The sequence below is a fragment of the Perognathus longimembris genome, chromosome 19 (assembly GCF_023159225.1).
Source record: "Perognathus longimembris pacificus isolate PPM17 chromosome 19, ASM2315922v1, whole genome shotgun sequence".
Taxonomy (NCBI): Eukaryota; Metazoa; Chordata; class Mammalia; order Rodentia; family Heteromyidae; genus Perognathus; species Perognathus longimembris.
The window spans coordinates 43,390,376-43,402,713 of NC_063179.1; the positions used below are offsets into that span (position 1 = coordinate 43,390,376).

The window sequence follows — 12,338 nt, forward strand, 5'->3', positions numbered from 1 at the left end:
GTCCCGCCCCCTTCCCCGCCCTTCGCCCCGCCCTCCCCCGGCCCGGCGTGGCTCGTGGTACGCGCCAAGATGGCGGCCCCCGCGGTGCGGCGCGGGCTCCTGCGGGCCCGGCGCGTGGCCGTGCCTCCTCCTCACCTTTCCCCGGCAGGTGAGCGGCTGCTCCCTCGCGGGCAGCTCCCCTGGGCCCCCGGTGACCCTGTGCACTGAGTGGTGGTGTTGGCATCCCGCGGCTCGGGAAGTCGTTGGGGGTGTGCGTGTTCACTGAGGTGGGGGGGGGGGTCCCATCTTCTTCCTCCCTCCCCCAAATTCGAGAACCTTCCAGCCCAGAAGTGTGCCAGCACAGCGAGGTTATGCCACGGGGACTTGCGGGGAGGGGGGCACCCCTAACTTTGTTGCACTTACGAGTTGGGGTGTCTTTTGGGTGACCACGGAAGATCTGGTTTTATTTATTTTTGACACAAACCCTTGGGGCTGTGACATGTTTCTCTTTTCTGAGGTTCCTTTGTCAGGGAAGCAAAGTGAATGTTTTCCCCGCCAGCTCATAACCTGGTCCTCTAGACCCTGGTCTTTATGTCGTAGGGTTTTTTTTCCAGTTCAATTTCAATCTGATGGCTTTGGTCACAACTCTTGATTAAACCCCCTCTCCCTCCCTTAATTTCCTGATTGGTTCAAGTAGTTTTCCGCGTGTCAAAGGCAAATGCTAATAGTTACTACTTGTAGTGTCTGAGTTGAATTTCAATTCACTGCACTCAAAAACTTAGTGGATCTGATGATGAGAACATGGTGGGGGGGGGGAGAGTTATAAAGTATACAGAAGCCAAGTTTTTAATGATTTCGACTGCGTAATCCCAAGATATGTGCCTGCTTTTGCCTCTGTTAAAAAAGAAAAGCAACATGCACTCTTGTTACCTCTTCATGAAGAACAATTAACTTGCCATCTTGAAGCCACCAGAAGTTTTCTGAAGATTACCTGGTTGTACTACCTGGTAGTTGTAAGGTTCACCCTGGGGAGGGCTCTATGCAGGTGCTGCCCACTTGTTGAAGTCTGTGCCCAAATACCTGAGTTACCTAGGTAACTGGCACCTGGAGGCAGTTACCTCCTGCTTCTCTGAGGTCACATCCAATTCACCTGGCTATCTCTCCCACCTTTTCCTATAGAATCACGATCCCTGCGCTCTTTCCTTTTCTCTCTTGCTCTCTTTCTGTCTTTTCTCTTCTTCCTTCCCCGCTGTCTCCCCACACCTCCATCTTGTGCGTGCAGGCCAGCAGTTTGCTCTCTCCCTAATAAACTCCTTTCTGCCTGAACCATGTGGCCGGGTTTCCTTCCTGGCTCACCTTAACAGTGGCTGGCTAATTAGTATGCACAATGTCTGACACCTTAGTATTATGTATAGTAGCTCCTGTTTGCATTTTCTAAATAAGACTGCTAGTAAATGCTTCTCAGATTAAAGATCTTGGATAGCTGGTCTGAGAGTATCTTGGACTGCCTAGATTATTTGGGGCAACCATTCTAACCAGGGAATGGAAATTTTGATTTGTAGTTTGAATTGGTGGACTTCTGGCAAGTTAAACCTGTGCATACTCAATAGCACTCATTATATATAAGCTTTAAAGACAAATTTAAGCTTTCAGTTTCATGCTTACGCCTCTGTGGCTCTTGCCCATAATCTTGGCTGCTCTAAAGGCTGAGAGAAGGATCAAGGCTAGAGGCTAATCTTGAAAATGATCAGTAAAAAGCGACTAGGGGCTCAGCATAAGTAGCAGAGCATCGGCCTAGCAAGCACAAAGATAGGAGTTTAAACTCCATCTATGAGTTGTCCCCCCTGGAAATTCAGTTCTTTAGTGAAACTAGTTCTATCTGGGTGTTCAGTAGACCTATGTGGCTGTCATCAGTGTAGGAAGTTGTATTGAACAAGCGATTAGATGATAGGTGCAGTGAAATCATGGGTCAGGAACAGGAGGGTGCAAGGAAAGGCGAGTGAGCACGTAGAATAGAACACTGACCACTACTATACTGACCACAAATCCTGACCCCTTGGGATTTGGGAATGCTGGTAAGTAGCTTGACTGAGTTGTTGAAACTTTGGGTCCATTACAGAAAAAGAGAGGAAAAAAATACTCTACTTAGTACAAGTTTATGTCAGATCAGTATTTAAAACACTTTGAGGCTTCTCTGTGTTGTTAGAATGGAGGTGCAGAGCTTAAACAACCAAGGGGAAAGGAAAATTAGCTGAGATGGACCCGTAAAAATGATTTAAATATGTGAACTGGTCAAAGGAAGGAATCTTGCTGGGCACCGTTACATATGGATAGTAAAACAAATACATGCTCAAACTGTCATGTTAAGATAGACATTGTTTTCTGAATTATTGAAGACACTGTGAGATACTGTATAATTTGCCCAGTTTTCCGTAACATTTATTATTAGCAAGGCAAGCCTCAAAAATACTGTTTAGCTTTAAAGTGTATACATTTCCACAATCAAACTGCTTTCCTCTGAACAGAACAAAAAAATATATATATATACACACACACACGAAGGGTTGTGCAGCTACCATCACCACCAATCTTAGGACATTTTTATCATTCTGTAAAGAAATACCAAACTCATTATCAGTCTTCATTGTCATCCAGTCTTTCCCAGTTTCGACTCCCAGCCCGAGTCAACCGGGAACCTACTTTAATTTATTTTATTTTTTTGTGCTAGTGGGGGGGCTTGACCTCCAGGCCTCAGGTGCTTGCTAGCTCTCTCTGTTCAAGAATAGCACTGGGTCACTTCAGCCGCACCTCCCTTTGTGGCTTTTCCCTAGTTAACTGGAGATAAGAGTTTCTCTGGTTTGTCCTGCTGGCTTCCAACTGACATCCTCCAATCTCAGGCTTCCGAGTAGCTAGGATTACAAGCCTGAGCCTCCAGAGTCCAGCTTCCAACAATCTAATTTCCGGTATTTCATATATATGGTATTGCAATATGTATTTCTTGAGATTGACACTTTGCTCAAGTGTTTAAAGGTTCTTTATTAAATTCCTAAATAATGTTCCACTGTAAGAATATATACCACCTGTCGATGCCATTTATCAACTGATGGATATTTTGGTATCTACTTTTTTTTATTTTGGCCAGTCCTGGGGCTTGGACTCAGGGCCTGAGCACTGTCCCTGGCTTCTTTTTGCTCAAGGCTAGCACTCTGCCACTTGAGCCACAGCGCCACTTCTGGCCGTTTTCTGTATATGTGGTGCTGGGGAATTGAACCCAGGGCCTCATGTATATGAGGCAGGCACTCTTGCCACTAGGCCATATCCCCAGCCCTGGTTTCTACTTTTTATTAGTAATACTTCCAGGAACATTTGTGTACACCTTTTCATTTTTCTTTTTTTTTAATTTATTTATTAATTAAACAAAATTTTTTTGACAAGGTGTTGTGCAAAAAGGGTACAGTTACATAGTAGGGCAGTGTGTACATTTCTTGTGATATCTTACGCCCTGTTTTTCTTTCCCTTCCCTAGGTCAGGTAGGCATATATACAATACACAATGTACCAAGAACATATACAGTAGCCACGTGGCCTACGCCAAAGAAAATTCGCCTAGGGCTTTAAATGTAATGTCCATATTAGACAATATGTCGACAGTAGTCTTATATGAACGTACGTACATAGCTTTTGAGCTATTGTATTCCACTGAGAGGTCAATTTTTGACTTTTATATGTTGAGTAGTTGTTTGGTTTTAGTTACATAATGTTGGGTCACTTACCCAATCCTGTGGGAAATACCATTTGACAAGCAGTTTTTGGTTTCACAGACCTGGTCTCTACTGTCTCTCCGTCTCCCTTTCTTAACAGTCATATATCAGGGAGATCATGCCCCTTTGTTTTCTGTGTTCTAGGCTTGTCTCACTCAACATTATTTGTTCAAGTTCTGACCATCTCCCTGCGAATAACAATATTTCACCATTCCTAATCGCTTTGTAATATTCCATTGTGTATAGGTACCATATTTTTTGGATCCATTCATCTGTGGAGGGGCATCTGGGTTGTTTCCATATTTTGGCTATTGTGAATTGTGCCGTGATAAACATGGAAGTACAAATGACTTTGATATCTTGGGACCTGCTGTTCAGGATAGATGCCTAGAATTGGTATGGCTGGGTCATAGGGTAGGACTATATTGAGATTTTTGAGAAACCTCCATACTGATCTCCAAAGTGGTTGTACTAATTTGCACTCCCACCAACAATGGAGAAGGGTTCCTCTTTCCCCGCACCCCCTCCAGCATTTGTTGTTGCCTGAGTTCAGAGTATAGGCCATTCTCACTGGAGTGAGGTGATATCTCAGGGTTGTTTTTATTTGCATTTCCTTTACTACCAGGGATGTTGAACATTTCCTCATATGTTTCTTTGCCATTTTTACCTCTTCTCTTGTGAAGTCTCTCATTAGCTCCTTTGCCCATTTCCTAATTGTTTTACTGGGCTTGGAGGGGCTTAGTTTTTTGAGTTCTCTGTAGATGACAGATATTAGGCCTTTGTCTGTTGCAGTGCTGGTGAAGATCCTTTCCCATATGGTTGGTGTCTTTCTTTTTTGGTGGCTATGTCCTTAGCTGTGCAGAAACTTTAATTTGTAGTAGTCCCATTTGTCGAGTCTCTCCCCTATTTGTTGTGCCCCGGGACTATATTCAGGAAGTTCCTTCCTGTGCCTATGAGTTCTGGCGTCTTTCCTACTCTGTCCTTCAGTAGTTTCAAGGATTCAGGTCTGATACTGAGGTCCTTGATCCATTTTGGGTTGATCTTGGTGCATGGTGATAGGCTTGGGTCTACTTTGAGTTTTCTGCATATGGCTGCCCAGTTCTCCCAGCACCAGTAGTTGAAGAGGCTATGTTTATTCCATTGTATGTCTTTAGCTCCTTTGTTGAATATCAGCTGACTGTTAGAGTGTGGTTTTATTTCTGGATCTTCAATTCTAATCCATTGGTCTTCAGGTCTGTTTTTATACCAATACCAGGCTGTTTTTGTTATGATGGCTCTATAGTAGAGCTTGAAGTCTGGTATTGTGATACCTCCTGCACTGCTTTTTTTTTTTTGCCTAGAATTGCTTTGGCTATTCTAGGTCTTTTACTGTTCCATATGAATTTATGGATTGCTTTCTCTATTTCAGTGAAGAATGTGACTGGGAGTTTGATAGGGATTGCATTGAATTTGTATAACAATTTGGGCAATATGGCCATTTTCACTATATTGATTCTGCCTACCCATGAGCATGGGAGGTCTTTCTCCTTGTGTCTTCTTTGATTTCCCTTATTGGATTTTTATAGTTCTCATTAAATAGATCCGTCATGTCCTTTGTTAGGTTGATCCCTAGGTACTTTATTTTTTTTTTTTTTGGGCTACTGTAAATGGAATTGTTTCCATAATTTCCTTTTCTGTTTGTACATTGCTGGTGTACAGAAAAGCTGCTGACTTTTGTGGATTGATTCTGTATCCTGCTACTTTGCCAAAATGGTTTATTAGGTGTGGGAGTTTGGGGACTGAGTTTTTGGGGTCCTTCAGATATAAGATCATGTCGTCTGCGAATAGGGATAGCTTGATTTCTTCCTTGCCGATGTGGATCCCTTTGATGTCCTCCTCTTGCCTTATTGCTATGGCTAGGGATTCCAGCACTATGATGAAAAGAAGTGGGGAGAGTGGGCATCCTTGTCTTGTTCCTGAGTTTAGGGGGAATGATTTAAGTTTCTCTCCATTTAATATGATGTTGGCAGTTGGTCTGCTCTATATGGCTTTTATTGTTTTGAGGAATGTTCCATCTATTCCTGTTCTCTCCAGAGCTTTTAATACGTATGGATGTTCTATTTTGTCAAAGGCTTTTTGGGCATCAACTGAGATAACGATGTAATTCTTAATTTTACATCTGTTTATGTGGTGAATTACGTTGATTGATTTACGGATGTTGAACCATCCTTGTGACTGTGGGATGAAGCCTACTTGGTCATGATGTATAATTTTCTTGATCAGTTCCTGGATCCTGTTAGCTAATATTTTATTGAGGAGCTTTGCGTCTGTGTTCTTTAGTGATATTGGTCTGTAGTTCTCTTTTTTTGTTGGATCTTTGCCTGGTTTGGGGATGAGTATATTAGCTTCATAGAATGAGTTTGGGATTTCTCCCTCTGTTTCTATATCATGGAAGAGTTTGAGGAGTATTGGTATTAGCTCCTCACTAAAGGTTTTATAGAATTTGTTGGTGAATCCATTTGGGCCTGGGCTTTTCTTTGTTGGGAAGTTCTTGATTACCCCCTGTATCTCGCTGTAAGTTATTGGTTTATTTAGTTGCTTTATTTCTTCTTGGTTCAGTTTGGGCAGTTTATACTTCTCTAAGAATTGACCCATTTCTGTAATATTATTGCTTTTTACTGAATAGAGGTTCTGGAAATAGCTCCTTATGATTGTTTGAATATTGTGTGTACTTGTAATTTTTCCGGTGGAGTCCCTGATTTTACGTATATGAGTCTCTTCTCTTCTTTTTTTTTTTTTGTAAGTCTTGCGAGGGGTCTGTCAGTTTCATTTATTTCCTCAAAGAACCAGCTTTTAGTCTTATTTATTTGTTGAATGGTCTTTCTATTTTCAATCAGATGTATCTCTTCTTTAAACTTAAATCACACACACACACACACGAAGTGAAGCTGTGTGTGGCTCAAGGGTTAGAGTACTGGCTTTGAGCAAAAAAGCTCAGGAATAGCCTCCAGGCCCTGAGTTCAAGCCTTAGGACTGGAAAAAAAATTTAAGTGTGTAATCTAGTGGTTGAGAACATGTTTACTAAAGTAGATAAATAAAATAAAATTGCTGTGGAATTAGACCTGTTGAGATCCCTGTTTTTTTCCCTCAGGTAAACGGTTCCTGCTTTCTGCAGCCTACTCAGACAGCCACAAATGGGAAGCAAGAGAAAAAGAACATTATAACCTCGGTACGTGTTTGCCTATTGTGTATTCTATCTAGCTCATGTGTCTACTATCAAATTCTCCTGTTGCAATTATGAAACAGTACTTTCATGATTCAGTTCAGTAGGTACATTGTAAGTCTCAAAAAGAATGAGACTTTTATATATGGCAAAATAATTTTTACTATCCTCTGCTTTTTTTTTTTTTTTTGGTACTAGAGATTGAACTCATGGCCTGAGTGCTGTCCTTAGCTTTTCCTGAGCAAGGTTGGCACTCTGCCACTTGAGCATTATTGCTGATTATTGGAAATAGGAGTCTCAGATTTCTCTGCTGGGGCTGGCTTCAAACTCTGATAGTCAGTTCTCAGCCTCCTAAGTAGCTAGGATTATACATGTGAGCCATCAGCACCTGGCTTCCTCTGCTTTTTTCTTTTGCCAGTCCTGGGGCGTGGACTCAGGGCCTGAGCACTGTCCCTGGCTTCTTTTTGCTCAAGGCTAGCACTGTGCCACTTGAGCCACAGCACCACTTCTGGCTTTTTTCTATATATGTGGTGCTGAGGAATCGAACCCAGGGCTTCATGTATACAAGGTGAGCACTTTACCACTAGGCCGTATTCCCAGCCCCAGATAGTAGACTTTTTGTATAACATCCCAAGGCCTAAAAGAAGTCACTAATCCTATGAGCACCTCTTTAAAATGTCCCTACTGAAAACATTAGGGTTCTACTTGTCCTTTAGTCCACATAACATCAGTAGGACATTGCCAGAATGAATAGGCTGGTGATCGTTTTGAGACTGATGTCACTTTTGAATCAGTTCCAGTGTTGATCTAATATTTCCCCCCCAGATTTCATCCACTGTTTCTTTGGGCTTGTGTCAGATAAGAATAAAGTCTCCCTTGGTTGTGGATTCTCCCCATTCGTGGGGAGGACGTCTTCCCATAATGGCTACTGTGCTGAGGGTTTCAGAGTGGTCATTTTTTCCAATGATAGATCGTGTGGTTGTAAGGAAGGTTGTGGGCTCCGGAAGGGGTGCATGGCAGCCAGCAGTCTGGCAGAGCCACGGCAGAGCTGGAACGTCTGAAAGTGAGTGTTCATAGCCTCTCCATAAGGAGCCTGCAGTCTGTTCTCACTATAACCCCGGAGCCGGCTATAACCAGGCTTTACAGTATTCTGCGTTCATTACCTTGAAGTTAAATTCCATTCATCTCCACAGTGGTTTCCCTTGCCTGTTTGTATCCCCAAAGTGCCAGTAATGCCGGTCATTTTGACAGTCAAAAACGACCCCACATACCAGAACGCCCCCAAGAGCAGGCACCACTGCTTTCTGGGAGCCACTGTTGTTGTGATGACAGTAGGATAGCTTCAGATGGTGCTGTCGCCGAGGTTCTAATGGGCAGCAAATGGAGTATAAGGCAAGTGCTATGGAAGTACTGGCCTTCCTGGGTAGGAAGGAGAGGTGGGGACTTGAGGCCCCCCTGTGTGCTGTGGGGGTTGGGGTGGTCCGTGCTGTCACCCCCACACAGGTGTGGAGGGCGTGCCACAGGAATCTGCGCAAGCGGACGCTGTCGGCCGCCAGATGATGTTCAGTTGTAACAGAGAAGCCCGGAGCCGGCGCGTGTCCTCTGACGAGGCTGGGACCGGGAGAAGCGGTAGCAGCGGTGCCCCGAGTGCTGGTCCGTCAGCACCCCTTCCCCCTCCGCCCACCGGGGCGCCCCGCCCTGCGCCGCCCCCGAAGGCGGGCCTCCGTGAGCTCCGCGCCCCTGCCTTCCCCACGCCGATGAAGAGCGCTTTGGGGCCGCGCCTGCCTTCTGCAGCCTGGACGGCGGGGGCGGGGCGGGGCGGCGGGGGCGGGGCGCGCATGCGTGCGTGTGTGTGTGTGTGTGTGTGTGCGCGTGTGTGTGTGTGCGCGTGCGCGTGTGTAGCGCCGGAGGCCCGCCCTGCCCCCCCCCCCCTCGTGGGAGGAGGCCAGCCCGGGTCTGTGACTGCGGGGCTTCCTCACTGCGTGCCCTGTGCCCGCGGACCCGCGCACGCCATGAGCCGGGTGGATCCGGGGAGTGGCACCCAGCGAGGACACCTGTGCAGAACCGCGCATGCTCACCGCCCCACGGGCCTGGCCGCGGCCTCCACTGCAGGAGGGGGGGAGGGGGGAGGGCAGCACAGAGCACAGCACAGCACACAGCACAGCATAGCACACAGCACAGCATAGCATAGCACCACAGCACAGCACAGCACAGCACAGCATAGCACAGCACAGCACAGCACACAGCACAGCACAGCATAGCACCACAGCGCAGCACACAGCACACAGCACAGCATAGCACCACAGCACACAGCACAGCACCACAGCACAGCATAGCATAGCACCACAGCACACAGCACAGCATAGCACCACAGCACACAGCACAGCACCACAGCACAGCATAGCATAGCACCACAGCACACAGCACAGCACCACAGCACAGCACAGCATAGCACCACAGCACACAGCACAGCACCACAGCACAGCATAGCATAGCACCACAGCGCACAGCACAGCACCACAGCACAGCACAGCACCACAGCACACAGCACAGCACAGCACAGCACACAGCACAGCACAGCATAGCACAGCACAGCACAGCACACAGCACAGCACAGCATAGCACCACAGCGCAGCACACAGCACACAGCACAGCATAGCACCACAGCACACAGCACAGCACACAGCACACAGCACAGCATAGCACAGCACAGCATAGCACAGCACAGCACAGATCAGTTCATAGTCTGCACTTTCTTTACTTCTGTTCTCCCGTCCTGAGCTGAAATGAACCCTTATATTCTGAGTTTTCCGTCTGTAAATGATCACAAAGCAAAGGGCATCTTTCCCTCCCCCCCCTCCCTCCTTTCCTCCCCCCCTCCTGCCCTCCCTATACCGAAAGAGCATTACATCATTGGTGGCTTACATTCTGGTCTGTGTAGTACAGATGCTTCTCCTGTTTCAGCAGAGGTTTAGTTTTACGTGTTTTTTTTTCTGTGAAAGCTTTTGGCTGATAGTAATTTTTCAGATCCTGCTTTGAGGCCCTTACGTGGATTTTCTGAAGTCTGCTTTCCTGTGTCTGCATTTCTGTGACAACTGTTTATTAGGCTTTTAATATTTACCATCAGTTGACAGTTGTAGAGATGAGTGCCTTTCCTAGTTATATGTGTACACAACTTACTATCATATTTGTCTTTTATTGAACCCATTTGTTTAAAGCTTCTGGGGACAGAAAAATAAATAGTAGGAAATCTGCATAATCTCTCATCAAGGTTAACTTTCCCTGCTTTCTTTACTTCTGTGCATGATATGGTATCTGTTCTTATTTTTCTTTGAAAATGGGAGAAACAACACCCCCCACACACACATACACCAATTTTTTTTTTTTTTTTTGGCCAGTGCTGGGGCTTGAACTCAGGGCCTGAGCACTGTCCCTGGCTTCTTTTTGCTCAAGGCTAGCACTCTACCTCTTGAGCCATAGCGCCACTTCTGGCTTTTTCTGTTTATGTGGTGCTGAGAATCGAATCCAGGGCTTCATGCATGCAAGGCAAGCACTCTACCACTAAGCCACATTCCCAGCCCCCCCAACCCAAGTGTTTAAAAATCACTCCTAGGAAGAATTATACTGATTTATTGCCTAAATTAGATATAGTATTTATTTGTCCCAAAGCCCAAAATTGCTTAATGTTGTCGTGTTGGTAACAGTAATGTACTGTTACATAGAAGTCGTGGAGAAGTGGAATCATTTCTTCTGGAAGCCACCGGCCTCCATACGTGGGTCCCTTTCAGCAACCTTCCACACCATGGCACTGACATTGAGATTGCCCGCTTTTACAAGAGGCTCTTTGTCTAGTCCATCATCTCTACTGTAGATTTTGTGGTCAGTAAGAAGGCTGCCATTCTTTTCTGAAAATGTTATCAACATTGTGCAGCTTGAAGCTTCAGTATTCATCAGGTTACAATGACTTTCCTGATAAAATCATTATGTAGTGATCCACCCTAAAACCAGTGAGACTGTTAGATCTGGATTATAGCTCTTCTTTGGGTACTGTTTATCTTGTTCATATTCTCTTATTTTCAACTCTTCTGTGTGCGTATGGTTTATATAGCCAGATGGTTGCTTTATAACCCAATTACACAATCATCATTTGATAGAAGATGTCATTCATAGTTGCTGATATATTTGGATCTCTTTATATTTTGTTATTAGTCTCATGTGTTGTTGTTGTTCCTGGATTAGAACAGTCAAGACTATTGAGATGTGCATACTACTCAAAGAGATTGACATAGTCAACACAATCACTTTTGAAATTCCAATGGCCTTTTTCACAGAAATAGGGAAATTCTATGTCTTTATGAAATGGGCAGCTAGTCAGCACAGGGTCCTTAGTTCAGATTCCAGTAGCATGCCCCCTTCCTCTCCCAAATAGAGTCCTTTGGGGAAAACAGTCCCTATAGTTTACTTTGCAATGTGCATTGTTTTCTCTACAGGTGTAGTCCTAGTTGGCGAGGATCTCTGGACCACCTTATTTTACACAAATCTTGGTTTTACATCCTCAGAATGCTGGTCACTATTAGTACTCCTTAAGACAGGCACTGATGACTCATGCTTACAGTCCTCAGGGGGCTGGGACCTGAGGCTCTCCGTGTGAAGTCAGTCTGGGAAGACAAGCCCATGAGACTTTTATTTCCATAAGCAGCAAAAAGCCGTAAGTGGAGGTGTGGTTCAAATGGCAGACCACCAGCCTTGAGTAAAAAAGCCAAGCAAGAGCACCACAGTCCAGTTGCTACTACTGGCGTGCGCGCACACGTACGTGCACACACACATACGTGTGCACACACACATACACACACCCCTTTTAAAGCCTTCCAAATTTATGTTTTCATGTTGTCTTTGGCTCCTAGCAATAGTTATATCTAATTGAAAACTCGGTCACTTGTTTGGGGGAAACTGTTTATTAATATCTTATTGTTTTAAGCTTATTGTGGGAAGTATTTTTGGAAGGATGGAAACTTGGGCTTATTCCAGAAGTAGAATTCCTGTTTGAGGTTGGGCTTAGAAGCAAACACCTAAAAACCTATCTTGTGTTTCTTCCCTCCATGATAATTCTCAAACATCACAGATAGTGCTTGACTGGCTGTACCAGAGTCTGCTAGGGCTATTGCTTAAAACTGTGGATGCTTCTGGTGTACCTCCCACGCACAGATTGAGGCGCTCCTGGTTGTGAGGCCTGTGCGTCCGAAGTTTTAAAGTCCCTCAGGGCGGTGAAAGTGCCATCGCACCCCAGTACTGTGCTCGCTCGGTCCTCAGTACAATCTTCTGTGTTCCTGTACCATCCCTGATACTATGGTCTGCGAGCCAGCGCTGTTTCATTCTAGCCTGCCTTCATCTTCACAC

General features: G+C 45.2%; 1 protein-coding gene across 1 annotated transcript in view; it reads left to right on the forward strand.

The window, feature by feature from the left end:
* The first annotated feature begins 36 nt into the window (after positions 1–36).
* The window catches only part of Mrps27 (mitochondrial ribosomal protein S27), a 65,219-nt gene continuing 52,917 nt past the window's right edge, over positions 37–12,338 (forward strand). Inside the window, exons 1-2 of the mRNA XM_048368058.1 lie at positions 37–148; positions 6,870–6,947. Of these exons, the coding sequence (XP_048224015.1) occupies positions 70–148; positions 6,870–6,947 (157 nt within the window). The 5' untranslated portion in view covers positions 37–69. The remainder of the gene's footprint in view (positions 149–6,869; positions 6,948–12,338) is intronic.